At 33.3% G+C, this 14,645-nt stretch overlaps 2 protein-coding genes across 5 annotated transcripts; one reads left to right on the forward strand and one right to left on the reverse strand.

Moving 5' to 3' along the window:
• Positions 1-5,648: 5,648 nt before the first annotated feature.
• On the forward strand, positions 5,649-11,037 carry LOC110669272 (uncharacterized). 3 transcript variants are annotated; one of them, XM_058130898.1, is made up of 8 exons: positions 5,682-6,941; positions 7,184-7,340; positions 7,588-7,717; positions 8,975-9,011; positions 9,129-9,366; positions 9,759-9,869; positions 9,981-10,080; positions 10,605-11,037. In XM_058130898.1, exons 1-6 carry the CDS (start codon positions 6,711-6,713, stop codon positions 9,854-9,856), a joined length of 891 nt encoding a protein of 296 aa, XP_057986881.1. In that variant the 5' UTR covers positions 5,682-6,710; the 3' UTR covers positions 9,857-9,869; positions 9,981-10,080; positions 10,605-11,037. The 3 variants fall into 3 exon arrangements, with proteins under 3 accessions (XP_057986890.1, XP_057986881.1, XP_021686526.1); XM_021830834.2 differs by having other exon boundaries at positions 5,711-6,941; positions 7,184-7,307; XM_058130907.1 differs by lacking the exons at positions 9,981-10,080; positions 10,605-11,037 and having other exon boundaries at positions 5,649-6,941; positions 9,151-9,366.
• Positions 11,038-11,590: 553 nt separating this feature from the next.
• LOC110669271 (psbP domain-containing protein 3, chloroplastic) lies at positions 11,591-13,780 on the reverse strand. 2 transcript variants are annotated; one of them, XM_058130909.1, is made up of 9 exons: positions 13,452-13,777; positions 13,257-13,360; positions 13,128-13,184; positions 12,908-12,994; positions 12,747-12,829; positions 12,581-12,656; positions 12,296-12,414; positions 12,162-12,206; positions 11,591-11,955 (listed from the first exon to the last, which is right to left on the reverse strand). In XM_058130909.1, exons 1-9 carry the CDS (start codon positions 13,682-13,684, stop codon positions 11,926-11,928), a joined length of 834 nt encoding a protein of 277 aa, XP_057986892.1. In that variant the 5' UTR covers positions 13,685-13,777; the 3' UTR covers positions 11,591-11,925. The 2 variants fall into 2 exon arrangements, with proteins under 2 accessions (XP_057986892.1, XP_021686525.2); XM_021830833.2 differs by lacking the exon at positions 13,128-13,184 and having other exon boundaries at positions 13,452-13,780.
• Between the last annotated feature and the right edge of the window lie 865 nt (positions 13,781-14,645).

The following is a 14,645-nucleotide window of genomic DNA, read 5'->3' on the forward strand; positions in this document are numbered from 1 at the left end:
AAAGGTAGTAATGAGAGTAATAAATTTACATTGGTTTTACTATGTAAATTATGGTATTTAAAGTAATAAGAAATGCATAGATAATCCTTATTACATTTGGACGAAATTTTTTGTTAACTAAACACAGTAATTAAATTAACACTGTAATTTTAAGTTGCATTATCTGTTGATTATACCTTATCAACATAACCCTAAAATTTTATAAAGTAAAATTTTTTAAGTTGAGATTTTTTTAGGATTTTTAAGCTATAATAATAATAATAATAATAATAATAATAATAATAAGTTTTGGACTCAATAAATTTTTATACTTTTAATTGAAGGTCAAAATTAAGTTTTGGACCAAATAAAAATAAAACTTTCTAAATAAGGCCAAATAAGCCTAATTTTTTGCCTATAAGACTAAGATATGATTTTTCTCTTATTTTAAAAATAGAATATTAAAAATAATAATTTTAATATTAAATAATTTTTTATTGTCACGACCTAATTATGGGTCGGACCAGCACTAGGATTTAGATCAGTATAAGGCCCCCAAAGCTTGTAATAAGCTTAACTGATTTTAGCTCAACCATAAAACCCATATCTAGAGCCCATTTTCAATAAATCAATCAGATAGGGTTCGACCATAAACTGAACTGCCCAACGGAGAGTTTTAACTCACCCAACCTGTGATCACAAAATATATAGATTTTAGGAGCTCTGCTCACCCTCACAAATCATCAACGTAACAATTATATCAAATGAGAGCTCAGCTCCCTCATCCAAGGTATATATTCATCCCATTCAACCACACATGCATAAATATAGGTTTACAATTTCAAAACAAATAATTTTTTACAGTCCCACACCAAATATAATATTCTTAGCACATACAGAGTCTATATTTTTAATCAATACTATAAAATACTGATATTTACTGCTAGTAGACCTGCGGGAAGGAAATAGGTTAATCACAAAAAAAAAAACCTCCTACAACTTGGAAAAAATATGATGAACAGGAGTGAGCGTTCAGCTCATAGAGTAAAATATTGATTTTAAATATAATTTATATTACTATATAAGGCTAATGCATCCCTAAGAATGAAATACGGCATATATCAACACATTCAACCAAGTTCAAATAATATTTGCACAAAGAATAGTTTGCAGCACTCACACACCTATGTGTCACATCAATCAAATATATATATATATGTGTGGAAACTAATCTCCTATACAGCTCTCTTAATTTCAACAACTGCTAGCGATATCAACTCGAGCCGGACTTTCTCTTAATAATCCAAATGCGAGGGTCAGCGAGATCAACTCAAAGCCGTACTCACTCCTACTTATCACAAAAAGTATTGGGCCCTAAGCGAGACTAGCTCAAGCCAATCAGCCCGTCTTACCCATATCTAGTACCACACCTCATGCACGCTGACACATATACATAGCTCTAGATTACTATAAGGTGACACCCACATCAATTTCATCAAATAATAATGCAACACAAAGCGTGCCTATAATAGTTATATGTTCATAATATTCAACAAAATGCTAGCAAGAAACTAGTTATTTAATACATCTAACCTTAACCATGAAATCAAGTGGAAGTAAGTTAGGAAAAATAATAATAGGCATGACACATGTTGCTTTATCCCTTTGAAAATTAGTTACAGTATTATAATGGTGAATGAGACCGCCACTTCGTGAAAAACCAAAATAAAAATCCACTTTTATTGGTTTATGTTTTTTCGTTTTCAACTTTAAAGATGAAGGTGAGATTAATAAAAATTATTTCAAAACATAGTGTTCAATCGAAGGAGCTTTTAATTTTTTTCAAAGGAAAAAAATGAAAAACACAAAAAAGAAATAATCCTAACACACTCTTAACTAACGACTGAAAGTACATAAATTTATTTGATATTTTTTCTATATATATTTATAATCTATTTATAATAATTCTGTATAAATAAGGTGATGAACTTTTGAATAAACTAAAACACTCTTATAATTTTATAATATTTTATTTATAATAAATATTAATTAATATAAACTAAATATTAATAAATAGAATCCTATTAAAATTATATTTTATATATATTCATTATTCAAGACATTTTGTAAGTCTTGGAATTTTCTTGCTAATTAAATATTGTAAATCTATTAAAATATCTTCATAAATTTATATTATTTATAAAAAATATTAATTCATATAAATTACATATTAAAAAATAAAATTCTATTGAAATTGTAAAAAATTGTTGGAATAGTATTTTTGTAACGTCCTGAACTGTAACACCCTCACTATAGTAAATCCGTATATTCTACTGTTCTTGTGATCGGTGTCGGTCCGGACAGCTACAACGTCTGGAAAAATATTTAGACTAGAGTGAGGAGTCATAAATAACTCCAATAATAATAAGAAAAATTTAGGAAAAAATTTAGAAATAAAATACAACCAAATTAAATGAGCCGGTGCCCTAGCGATGGGTAACCTAATGGGAAGTTACGATCTTCGCAGCTAGAAGCCCTAAACCCAGGAGAAAATTCATAAAATAATTTTTGAGACTCCAGAGAATAGGCATTGAGGTTTTGATGGCATTAAGATGCCAATAAAATGCTTAGAAAAATTTTTAGATCGGTACAGACAATTTTAGTCTGTTAAGCAAAATGAATGACATTTTGGTCATTTCGTCTTCAAAGATGATTTTTGACTAATTTGTTCGGTTAATTAAATAAATTATATGACATAAAATATGAATAAAAAGTGATGAAAATTAAATTAAAAATGAGTAGAAAATAAAGTTTAATTTGATTTATGACACAAGCATGATGTCATAAATGAATAAAATTAAAATTCTAACAAATGAGAATTAACCAAGCAACTTAAAAGGAGATAAATACCAATATATTGAGATAAAAATGAAAAAATTTATGCTCATCTTCTTTTCCATTTCCGGCAGCCACTCTTTCTCTTCACCATTGAAGAGCTTTCCTCTCTCTCGCTTGCCAAACCTCACATTTTCACCATAAAACTCTAACCTTTCTTCATTAGAACTTCTCCTCACACCTTAGATTACCTCTATGCAGCAATTTGAAGGGGAAATTAAGAAGATTTAACAAGTTTGGGATAACTCAAGTTGAAGTTAATGCCTATTTCTTCTTTTTTTTTTTTTTTTTAGATTTTGTGCTAGTAACATTATTTATGCCAGGAAATTGAGAAATTTGAATAAATCTGTGCATGTTTGGGCCTCTACAAATTTTGGCAGCTTTATGGGCGGAGTAGTTCTGATTATTTTGATAGATTAAAGTGGATTAAAGGTGCTGTTTGAAGTGTATATGTAGAGTGATAATGAATTAATATGTTTAATTAATATATGTGCATGAATGGACATTTGAAAACTAGGGTTTGAGGCATAAAGTTAGGGTTTTGCTTATGTGTTGGTGAATAGAAGTCCTAATGGTCAATTAGTAACCATTTGACTGTGTTTGATAAGGAATTGAAGTTAATTATGGCTTTGGATTTGAAGTTGGGTGTGCTGCCTCATTGGATCTGCAGGGCTGAATGTGAGTCCAACAAGTTTGGGCAGTTGTAACTTTAGTTGTGTAGGTTCAATTGATGCAAGGCCAATTGGACATGAAACTAGACACATAACGTCACAACTTTGGTGAATAAATTTTGCCTAGAAAACAAACTTAGAATGACTTAAAAATTGGCCAAATCCCGGTAACTAATTATGGACCTAATAAAAGTGACCAAATGACATTTGGCCATAACTCAGTGTAGAAATATCCAAATGGCCTAGATTTTATATCAATGAAAAGATTAGACAATTTATAATAACTTTCATGAAGAACACAAACTCAAATTCTGAACCTAATCAATTCAAATTGCTAGTACAAGTTATGACATCAAATCTAGCAGAACCAAATTTTCTCAGAAAATCTGGGTAAGGACCAATCCGGCCAGTTATGATAAATTGACTACAACTTGAACTACAAAACTCCAAATAGAGTGATTCAAAAAGAAAATTAAAGAAGACACATAAAGGAACAATTTTAATGAAGAAAATTTTACCAAATTTATACTGTAACAATGACCAATGGAACAGTAAACTTAATGTATGAAAATTGAAAAATTTTGAATAATATAAAATAAGTTTTGAAATGATATTGACAATCAATGCCAACAAAAATAAAATGTAAAATGTGGTATCTTGGTGAACTTAGGTTCAACAAATCTATTATGTATTAAAAAGTCAACTTTTGTGTAGGAATAGTTAAGTGAATAGTAAGCTCAATGAAATAAATGCAAATGACCAAAACTTAAATTGCTAATGATACCTCACTTAAATGATTTAAGATTTGTTTAAATCATGTGATTAGTTTGATGAGATTTATTGACTCATCACAAATGGAACTTATGAGAAATAGTTGATATAATTTGAAATGCGCACGAGATGTTATAAAGATAAAAAAATAAAATAAAGATGGAAATGTAGAAAAGAGGAAGATGAAGATGTTTTCTTTACTCAAATGGTAGCCATAAAAAATATAAATAAAAATGAGTTAATGTAATGAAATAGAGAGAATTTAAAATTGGAATTTCAAATTTCGTATATTGATTTTGAAAGTTAATTAAATGACAATATTAATATTAAAGCACACAAATTTTTATAGTAAAATTACGTTATTGTCTCTTTTGATGAACAATAAATGTAAAAATATTTTATTAATTAAAATAAAATATAAAAATACAATATAAATCAACCTATTACATATATATATATATATATATATATATATATATTTATTTATATTATAAATAAAACTAACTACTTATAAAAAAAAAACCTATTTGACTACTTAAAAGACTTTCACAACAATGTAATAAGGATTCATCACGTCTTTTGGATCTGTCTAAGAGTATATTTATTTTAATTTATAAATTAATTAAATTAATTTATAAATTTTAAGAATATATTAACTTATTTATTTATAATAATTTTTTAATTTACAAGTTGAGTTTATAAGTAAAAAAAAAAAATAAGTTGAAACTTAACTTTTTATTTTGATCCTTATGTAATTTAATTGGTAAAATTTCACAATAATAAAAAATAATATAATTTCTTAATTTTTTAAAACTATATTATTTAAGAAATTATATTATTAATAATTTTTTTTTCATATTTATAATTTATCACAATATGAAAAATTTACAATAATTATATATAAAATGTTGAATACGAATCACATCCTAGGTTTTTCTGATTGAATTATAATTTGAATTCACTTGACGAGCATTTCAGATAGAATAATAATCTTGTAAAAAGAAGTTGTTTGGAGGAATGGAGAAAAGACTAAAAATGGTCCATAATTGTATTCATTTAGTTGGTGACATTACATTTTAGAAAAAAAAAAAAAAAACCAGTTCTTGTGACAGGAATAAGACCTTAAGAATGAGACTTTAGATGATTTTCTTTATTTTATAATCCCTTGTTCACAACACCAATATGGATAAACAAATCATCCTAATCTGCTGATTAATGCACCAGTCACCATTGACAGTGATACCTTTTTTTTTTCAAATGATTTGTAAGGTAAGGGAAGGAAGGAAGGAAGGAAAAGGATTCACTCATCACAAGAACAAGGGCACAAAGGCTTATCTTCTTCTAACTAAAAATCTTCAGAGCTAAGGCATCAACTTGGAAGTTTGATGATCAAATAGCTAGCTAAGCTGCCGAAGCAGCAGCACTGCAGGGGGCAGCAGCAGAAGAATAGATAAATGGATTAAATAAACAATATAAAGAGGGTGGACGAGAAGCATCAGTGTAAAGACTTTATTGGCCCTCCAACTGTACGGATGTAACAAAACTAGGGTTAGAGAGAGGGGAAGGCAGAGATGGTTAGGACCCACAGAGGCACCCCTTCCAAGCTGTCTCGCTTTGTTTGAGAAGCCTGGAAGACAAAAGGGTCCAACTTTTTTCTTCTTTTCACTCTCCTGCTCTTCAGTGCAAATCATGACTTCCCCTTCTCATTGTTTCCCATCACCCTCTTCTCTCACCTCTCTTCATCATCGTCATTATCAGCATCAGCTATTAGTATTACAGCAATAACATCAATGGATAAAACCACCCAATTACTGTTAATACAGTTATTGCTATTTTAGCATAATCACTGCTCTTAGATTCTCTTTCTTGACCAACCTTTTTCCCATACTAACCCAAGCCCACCTCCTGCTCTTTCCTTCTATGTGCCATCCAATTCCATCACCGACCTTGCTCCTCTCTTGGCCCATCCCACCTCAATTCTAGGGTTTTTCTTTTCTTTTCTTTTTTCCCCCTTCCCTTTCTTTTCTTTGCTTTTAATTCTGATTTGTTTGCCCTCTCGAGTACCCATCACCCTGCTTTCCGATCTTTTCTTTCTCTGCCTAAATTAGCATACTTTGTGTTGTGATCCTCTTAAATTCTATGGATTCTCGGTATATTTCTTCCAATTCTAGGGTTTTTCTAGGGTTTTTCTTTTAAGATGCGGCTTATTGTCTATTGGGTCGACTTTAGTATCACTTAATCCTCCTCCAATTTGATCACTGCCTTCTTTTTATACTGGAATCTTCCTTCTTTTTTTACCTCAATTCCAATTTCGGATTTGAACTAGGTTCTCTTGCCTTGCCTTTTCTTTTCTTTTCTTCTTTAGGAATTTTCGATTCGCTTTCATTTCAATTCATGGCTTATCAACCGATTCCGGGTCCTAGCTCGGGATCGAGTTCGAGTTCAGGGTTTCAATATTTGAATTCTCCTTTTGGAGATACCACTTACACCAAGGTTTTCGTTGGGGGGCTTGCTTGGGAGACTCAGAGCGAGACCATGCGTCGTTATTTCGAGCAGTTTGGAGAAATTCTTGAAGCCGTTGTCATCACCGATAAGAATACCGGCCGATCAAAAGGCTATGGTTTTGTGAGTATTTACTTCTTTTTTTTTAATTTTCATTTTCTGGGTTCTGTTATCTTTCGTATCCATTTCAATTCAAGAGTTTACGATAAGTTATTGTATTGATCCAGATGCTTATTTAAAGTAAGAAATTTAACTATTTAATATGCTTATGCTTGAGCCAGCCAATGCACTCGAACAGTCCTTGTTTTTTTTATTGTTAATGGCTGACGAATGACTTCTGGTTCGTATTTGTGTGGAGGGTGTAGGTGACTTTCCGGGAACCAGAGGCTGCTAAGAGAGCCTGTGCTGATCCTACTCCAATGATTGATGGTAGACGGGCAAATTGTAATTTGGCTTCACTTGGGCGACCTCGACCACCACTGCCTTATGGTATTATATCGTGTTATACCAATCTTATGCTGGGTAGGTTTACTAGGTTTTGTTTATTAGGCGGAACATGTTTCAGTACAAGGTGTTGATAATTCTTGACTTCAACATTTGAAGTTTGTCAAGCAAGCTGATATGGAAAGAGTATTTGACACTTGACATGCACACTCCTGTGCTGCAATGCCTTTAGTTGCTTTGCATATGTAGTCGAACGACAGCCAATGTATCTTACTGACTTTATTTTTCAGTTGTCTGGTTTTCTTACTGCTTTGTTTTATTACAGGACGTTTGAGACCAGCCACCCCATTTATTGCAAGTGTGCAAACCCCCAGGGGGACATATGTTGGAAATTTTGGGTACCAGCAACCACTTCCTTACAACTACCAACAAGGATTGATGTATCATCCATATGGGTGAGTTTAATGTGAGGTGGAAAAAAGTATCACTATTAAACTTATATGTTGCAAGTTGATACTCACTCAATTTGTTTGGTTCCAAGTTCAAATCCAGTTTCATGATTTGTACATTAATGTTGTTTCTTCCCCTTCCTCTTTATGCCCTTTATGTATTTTGATGTAGAAGTGACTAAATTGTTTTGTTTTTCAATCATTCTATAGCACATATGATATTTGGCTTGCTCAATGGATCACTAATAAAGCTTCAGTATCAAATGATAATTCCAATGAGATATTCCACTTTAATGTAGGTGGAGTATAATATCGAATCATTTTTAGGATTTTTACCCCAAATTTTCACTATCTAATTTTCTTGACTTTTTTTTTTCTTGGTGTAATAATACTTTGCTGTTGGTCATGCCTTGCCTATGGTTTTGGTCATCTGAATTTGTTGTTCAATTGTAGGCTAGTGGTCAACTATTTGAGTAGCCTTATCTGCCCTGCATATGTACTGCTTTTGCTTGTGAACCTATGCTATTTACTTGGATGTTTGGTATGGTGATTGAAATTGCTTTTCAAAAAATTTTGCTTTTAGATGTTGCAAAAGCAGTTCAATAAAAGTTCTTACAGTTTGAGATTACATTAGAATAATTATTATGGACTCCAATCAACGTATTCACGTTAGTGCTTTTCGAATTATAGTTCTAACAACAATGCCAATTTGATCCTAGCATGTGGTCCCATATTTCAGTTGGATGGGTACATGTCCTTTGCAACTACTATCTGTCTTATCTCTCTTTCCTTATGTATTGCTATTCGTGCATGTGCCAATCACATCATCAAACGTCAGTTAGAAGTTTTTAGTTGATCTAGGAATAATTAGTCAGTTTCTCAGAACTCGGGGTGCATTTTACCCGAAATTCAGAGATGTGACATGGTGTGATTGGTAATTGCAGGAATGCAAAAGTGGTAGTTGCAGAGGATATTTACCCCAGCGCAATTTTTATTGAACAGGCAAGATTACAATTGTTGTTTAATTAAAAGGAGGCAGAGAAACATTACCCTGAAAATTTTTTGTTTCCTTTGTTTGGGCTTATCGTTTGTCTTGATTTATCTTTTGGGCTTATTTGAAATGGGTCATTTATAGGATTGATGCTGCATGCGGCTCAATGTGAACTCCTAGATTCTCAGTGTTATGATTATTAATGATACATTGCAAAATCCTTCCCTATGTTGATCTTTTCAACATACTCACTGGCAGTTTTGTTTATGCAGATATGCAACGTATGGACCTGAATATGTCTACCCGCAGGTAAATTATGGCAACAATGGGACTTTATTTATTCTTGAGTTTTCATACAATTACGCTGCAGTAAATCTACAATGCTGACTTGGTTCCAATTATTATCTGTTCTCATCCAACTGGTAGGGCGTCTACAACCCTTATGCAGGTCAGCAGTACCTTCAGGTATACGGTGTACCTGGAACAGTTAACACAGCAATTTATCCTTATGGACAGTTGGGGCAAGCCCTTCCTGGAGGTCATGGTTATACAGCAGTGCAGGGGTATGCCATGCCAGGTCATCATATTGTGCAGTTTGGTGGACCTAGTGTTAATGCAATAACGACTTCACCTATGCCCTCTATTCAAGCACCATATCCTACAGGTAAATGTTTCGTGGAAAGGTCAACTGAGCACAGAGAGAAATATGTTCTGGTTTATCTGTCTGTTCTTTAGCTGCTTTTGGTATTACAAGATAAATTGGCAAAATTCATAGTGAAGTATAAAACTAGTTTAGCTGGAGAGAAGGGAAAGTGTAAATCTGGATAGATGATTAAAATGGAAACGTGATGTCAAAGGAAATAAAAAAGAGAATCTACCACGAATAAGGGCATAAGTAGTTTTTTTGTCTAACAATCGGTCAAGGGAGAAAGTAAAAGATGTAAAATCTAGCTTGATCATTTAGGGACAATGGTATGAAAATATGTTGATTGTTATAGCGTCAAAATGCTTACCATGCAAATGGAATTAAGTAGGCAAGTGCATTGGTTTTTCCAGGTATGGGTGCACATGTTCCAGCACAACCACAGTTTATAGTTCCTGCTCCTTCTCCTCAGTATATGCAGGGCAGCAGTTCTGACCAAACAGCTGGGTGAGGTGTTGATAAAGGTGAGTGGCATTGCTCTATAATTGGGGCCTGATGCTAAGTTTTCTAAACCTATTTTTTTTTTATCACTGATGTGTTATGAAACATATCATTAAACAACAATTTTATAGCAGGTATCCTTAAGACTGCAGCAGGACTAAGAGCAGCGGAACTGCTACTTGAGTGGCGGGCTTCGAATCTAGCCTTGCAAACTATTTATCTTGCATTCTAGAGGTAATAACTATTTTCTTCTAATGTCTAACACTACCGAGCTTAAGATTTCAACCAGTTAAAATCAATAGCATGAGGGATAAAAAATGGCTTAAACTAATAGAAGAGATAATCTGCTGCTATTCATTTTGAGGATGGTCATCTGCATCCAAACACTGTTGCTGAAATTTGCCGCCAAAATCAATATGATAGAATCATTCTTAAAATTTTCCTTCCCCCCTCTTTTTCTTTTATGCCTCGCTCAATTTGCTTGGAGCTGGTGATGAACAAAATTATCCCTTCGCTTCAATGGAGGTGAATGCCAACTTCCTTGATCATGACACAGTATAAACACTTTCTCAGAAAGGGATTAGTTAGAGCTTGAAATATTGTTTCCCTAATGTTTAGTGAGTACGAGTTGACCAAGATTTTAGGTTTGAATCTTAAAACTGGGGTAATCAACTAAATTCTTTGACATTGAAAAAAAAAGTTCTTATTTTTATATAAAACTCATGGATGATGTTAATGTTAGGTTTTATGTTGTGCAGGTCATACATAGTCGTTCTCACCAGAGAAGTCAGAGGTCTGTGTCGCTCCAAATGGCGGAGAAGAAATGTGGAAGATGCTAACATTTCTTCCTTTACCCTAGTGTATTAAAAACCTCATATACTACCAGAGCTGAGGATGAGCTCCTGGTAAGTATTGCATTGGATGGATGCTGGAATGGGTTTCTGGCAGCCATATCATAGGAATAAAACAGTGTAAACAAAAAATTTAGAATCAACATATGATTCTTTTATAGTGTTAGTCCCAGCATTTGGGTGTATAGGTTAGTCTTTGGTGCCTTCTGTTGGTGTCCTGCATTGTATTTAGAACATGGTTTTGAGTTTTGTGCATATTAGTAGTAGGGGTTTCTCATTGGACTCTCAACTCTTTTGTTTATGAAAAGCCAAACTCAAAGAATGAGGGAAGCTTCAGTTACCCTTTCCTTGATACGTCTTCCAAACATTCAATCACATCAAAAGAATGCCGAAGCTTAAGAGTTGAAGACTAATATGAAGAGGAAGCTCATTTTCTTTGGAAGTTTTCTGTGTAAGGTGGTGTGATAGGCCTGTGATCATTTTTCTTCTTGCACCTTTTTTCTCCTTATTTGGTGTTGATTTGATTGAGCAATTGAAAATTGATTTTTACAGTGTTTGGAAGGAAAGAAAATAATAATGAGAAGAAAATGGTTTTCTTCTCATGTTTGGATATAAAGAAAGGGAAAATATTAAACATATGAGTGAAGTTTTATGAACAGCAAAACTATAACTTAATCTTTCAATTTTCGAAAAGTACACAAGTTTTTAGTATATATTTATAATTTTAAAAATTTTCCACCTATTTATTGAAATAAGATTGTAATATACCCTTATTCTCCACCATTTGAAATTTGTTGTAAAATATAATTTAATATATTTTTATCATGAAGGATACAAGAATTTAAATTAGTTGGAGGATGCAGAAGCTTGTAAAATCCATTTTCATAATGGTATCAGGGAAAGTCAAATTTCATTCAATTTCAACCATGAGAGATAATAGCGTCTGTATATAGAGGACAGCCATCAAAATTCAGTAAGTCCAATAATCTATCCTTGCCATCCATTGCAATTGCTGTACTCAATGCTTTGAAAATGTAAATCCAACAAGTTTCCTACTTTTCGAGGGAAAAGAAAGGCTTCTCTTAACTGAATTAGTGTACAAACAGCTGGTTGCTTCGCTTTGTAGTGGCTATTGTATACAATTATCCAAGAACCAACATGAAATGAACGTTCAAAAGAATGATCGATGTAACCTGTGCGCGCACAAATTCTGCTACAGCTAGCCATGTCAGTTAATGAACCTGAACGATGAAACAGTCTGCAAGGCCAAATAACATTGGAAAAAATCAGTTGAAAATGAACTTATTTTGCAGCTTCAGATGCACCCATGCATGCCTACGTCATGTCATGCAACTATTATATAACAAAACCATAGCTATCGAACACCCAACAGAACAATTCATTTTTAAACGATGGAGACTAAAGCCTTTCAACTAAAAGTTCATTTCATTCCCAGAAGCTAACCTTCTGAATCTTGGAACTATATTTCTCTGCTTCTTCATCCAAAAACTGCACCAATGAGGAACATGTGCACTGATTCAGAAGCGAAGAGAGTAATTTGCAGTGTGAGAGAAATTGATATGTGCATATAACCTCACCTGCCCTGTCACGGTATATAGTCTGTTATACCAACCATTGAATGCCATCCCAAGCGCTGAATATAAATGTTTGCGACTTTCGCCTGGATTTTGCAGTGTGTATTCAATGTAATAAAGCCCTGTCAATCATTTGGAAATATGTAGTAATTGGGATCATCACAATTGATCAACTAATGTGCTAGGTTTTTCAAACCAAAAAAATCCCAACAAGAAATTAAAACTTGAAATTGAGATTCAAATTTGAATGTCGGAAGTTCAAAGCACTAGTAGACGGGGATTGATTACCATTAGAGGATTTACAGTCGATGAGTTTTGCTGCTACACCTGGGGGCCTTTGCCAGCTTCTGTCCAATCCACCAACCTGTGGAAGAGAGCGCATATGTAAATAGGCATGTTGAAAAATTAGTTAAACGAGCTTCTTGCAGGGAAATAACTGCAAAAACTAACGCACCAGAGTCTCAGCGAAGGCTTCCACTTTGCCAAAAGACTCCATTCTAGTAAAATCCGGACCAAGCCCCGTGATCACAACACTGACTGAATCAACCATTTTACAAGTTTTAAAAACCAAGAATAAGCTATAGAATGAAAATAGTGGATTCATCTGTGAAGTACCATTAGAGGTCGAATAAGCTTCTTCTGGGTAGAAAGCGGTCACTGACTTGAACCCGCCGTCAGGTTCTCCTGTACCTACTCGCCATTCTGCCACAACATTCTCATTCCTCAGTTTGATTTTTTAACGAACAAAATGTCATTTCCCAATTGAGTTCAGTTAAGCAACAATTTCAAAATCCAATTCGTGATTATAAACTTAAGATTTTGCCGAATAATTCACCTTGGGGAATCGTTATCTGGAACTTGTTGGCATCATCAGTATAAACACGCAACTCATCTAAGAAGAAAAGCTCTCAAAATTAACTTTAGAAATAACTATGAACATTATTACTGAGAACAGATTTATTACCAATCTCTGCAAATGCATTATAAACAATTGCCGGAAAAGTACACCCAATAAATGCGATCTTGAACAGAAGTTCTCTTCTTCCAGGTAGTTCTTGAAGCGAAAAACTTTTAACAAATCGATAAAATCAATCAAACTAAAGAATCAATAGATGATCGGAAAAGTAAGCAGAAAGAGGATTTAATGAGATATTATTACTAGAGTTGGTGTTGGTGTTGTTCTTCTACTCGGTAGGTGTTGCTGCAGCAGGGAAGCTGTTGCTTTCTGCATTTCTTGATACCTGAAGAGAGCGAGCTAGGGTTTGGTTTGAGAACATGAAGAGGCGACTCGTCGGAGAAAGGTGTGAAGTAGCGATTGCAAGGACGCTGGGACACCCAATTACACAGTAAAGACATAGACGCCATGATTTTTCTGTTTTGGTTGGTTACCATCGCTCTGCTTTCGTCGGACTTTATCCGTTTTTCTGTTTACTTCACTCTGCTGGTTCTTAACAGCCATTTTAACGGTCCGTTAACTAATGATCAGTAATGGCGGCCAAATATTATTGAGTGCATATAATATGATTAAGTCCTTGATTTTGCATTGAGTTTTAGTGTTACAAAGTTATTTTCAGAATTTAAAATATTTGAATTAAAAGATTATCTTAAATATAATTATTATAAACTCAAGCTTATAAAAGAAATATAATTTAATTTATTAAATACTTATTTTTAGATTCATATATTATTATGCATAATTTTTCTCTAAGTTTTTAGAGACAGAATATTCTTTGGTCTTCCTTTTTCAGGGTAAAGCCATTTCCTAGCTCAACCTGGGTTTACGCCACTGATGGATTGGGATATGGTGTCTCCCTTTTGGTTGCAAATCTAGTGCAAAAATAGTGAGGGTTTCATCAGGATTTTTTTTTTTTTTTTTTGGGTGGGACCAGTCAAAATTTGGTCTGCTCCTTTTTTCTTGGGGGTGAGTTTTGGCTATGGGGAATGGGTTTTAGTTTGCTATTTTTGATGGACGATATCTTTAATGGTAGAAATGTCAACTCACAGCCTCAGACTGTCCCCCTTTGATTATAAGAGATTGAGAAGCTATATGGATTTTGCCTCTCTCTTCTGTTCTTCTCTGGAACCTTTAGAAACATAATAGTGACAATGCCGTGTAGTTGGTGGTCGATTGGGTCTTGATTCTCCTCATTTTCCGCCTTGTTGGGCTTGAGCTTCATGTTGGCTTTGATTTTGTAAAAACTGAAAAGTTTCAAGTTATCGCCCTGCCATTTATCCGCTAGATTGAGTGTAAGCGATTTTAAGTTCTATTTTCAGAATTTGAAATTGAATTTCAGAATTTAAAATTATTTTTTTATATAAAAATATTATTTTATATATCATTGTAAAAAATAAT

This window comes from Hevea brasiliensis, chromosome 2 (genome assembly GCF_030052815.1).
Source record: "Hevea brasiliensis isolate MT/VB/25A 57/8 chromosome 2, ASM3005281v1, whole genome shotgun sequence".
In the NCBI taxonomy this organism is placed as follows: Eukaryota; Viridiplantae; Streptophyta; class Magnoliopsida; order Malpighiales; family Euphorbiaceae; genus Hevea; species Hevea brasiliensis.

Bases quoted from the DNA above. Each gene is read 5' to 3' on its own strand.
- LOC110669272 (XM_058130898.1), top strand. From the start codon at position 6,711: ATGGCTTATCAACCGATTCCGGGTCCTAGCTCGGGATCGAGTTCGAGT. The intron at 7,718-8,974 runs GTGAGTTTAATG...TTGTTTATGCAG, and splicing joins TTGATGTATCATCCATATGG to ATATGCAACGTATGGACCTG. The intron at 9,012-9,128 runs GTAAATTATGGC...TCCAACTGGTAG, and splicing joins CTGAATATGTCTACCCGCAG to GGCGTCTACAACCCTTATGC.
- LOC110669271 (XM_058130909.1), bottom strand. From the start codon at position 13,684: ATGGTAACCAACCAAAACAGAAAAATCATGGCGTCTATGTCTTTACTG. The intron at 12,657-12,746 runs GTGCGTTAGTTT...TCTCTTCCACAG, and splicing joins AAGCCTTCGCTGAGACTCTG to GTTGGTGGATTGGACAGAAG. The intron at 12,207-12,295 runs GTGAGGTTATAT...TCATTGGTGCAG, and splicing joins TATATACCGTGACAGGGCAG to TTTTTGGATGAAGAAGCAGA.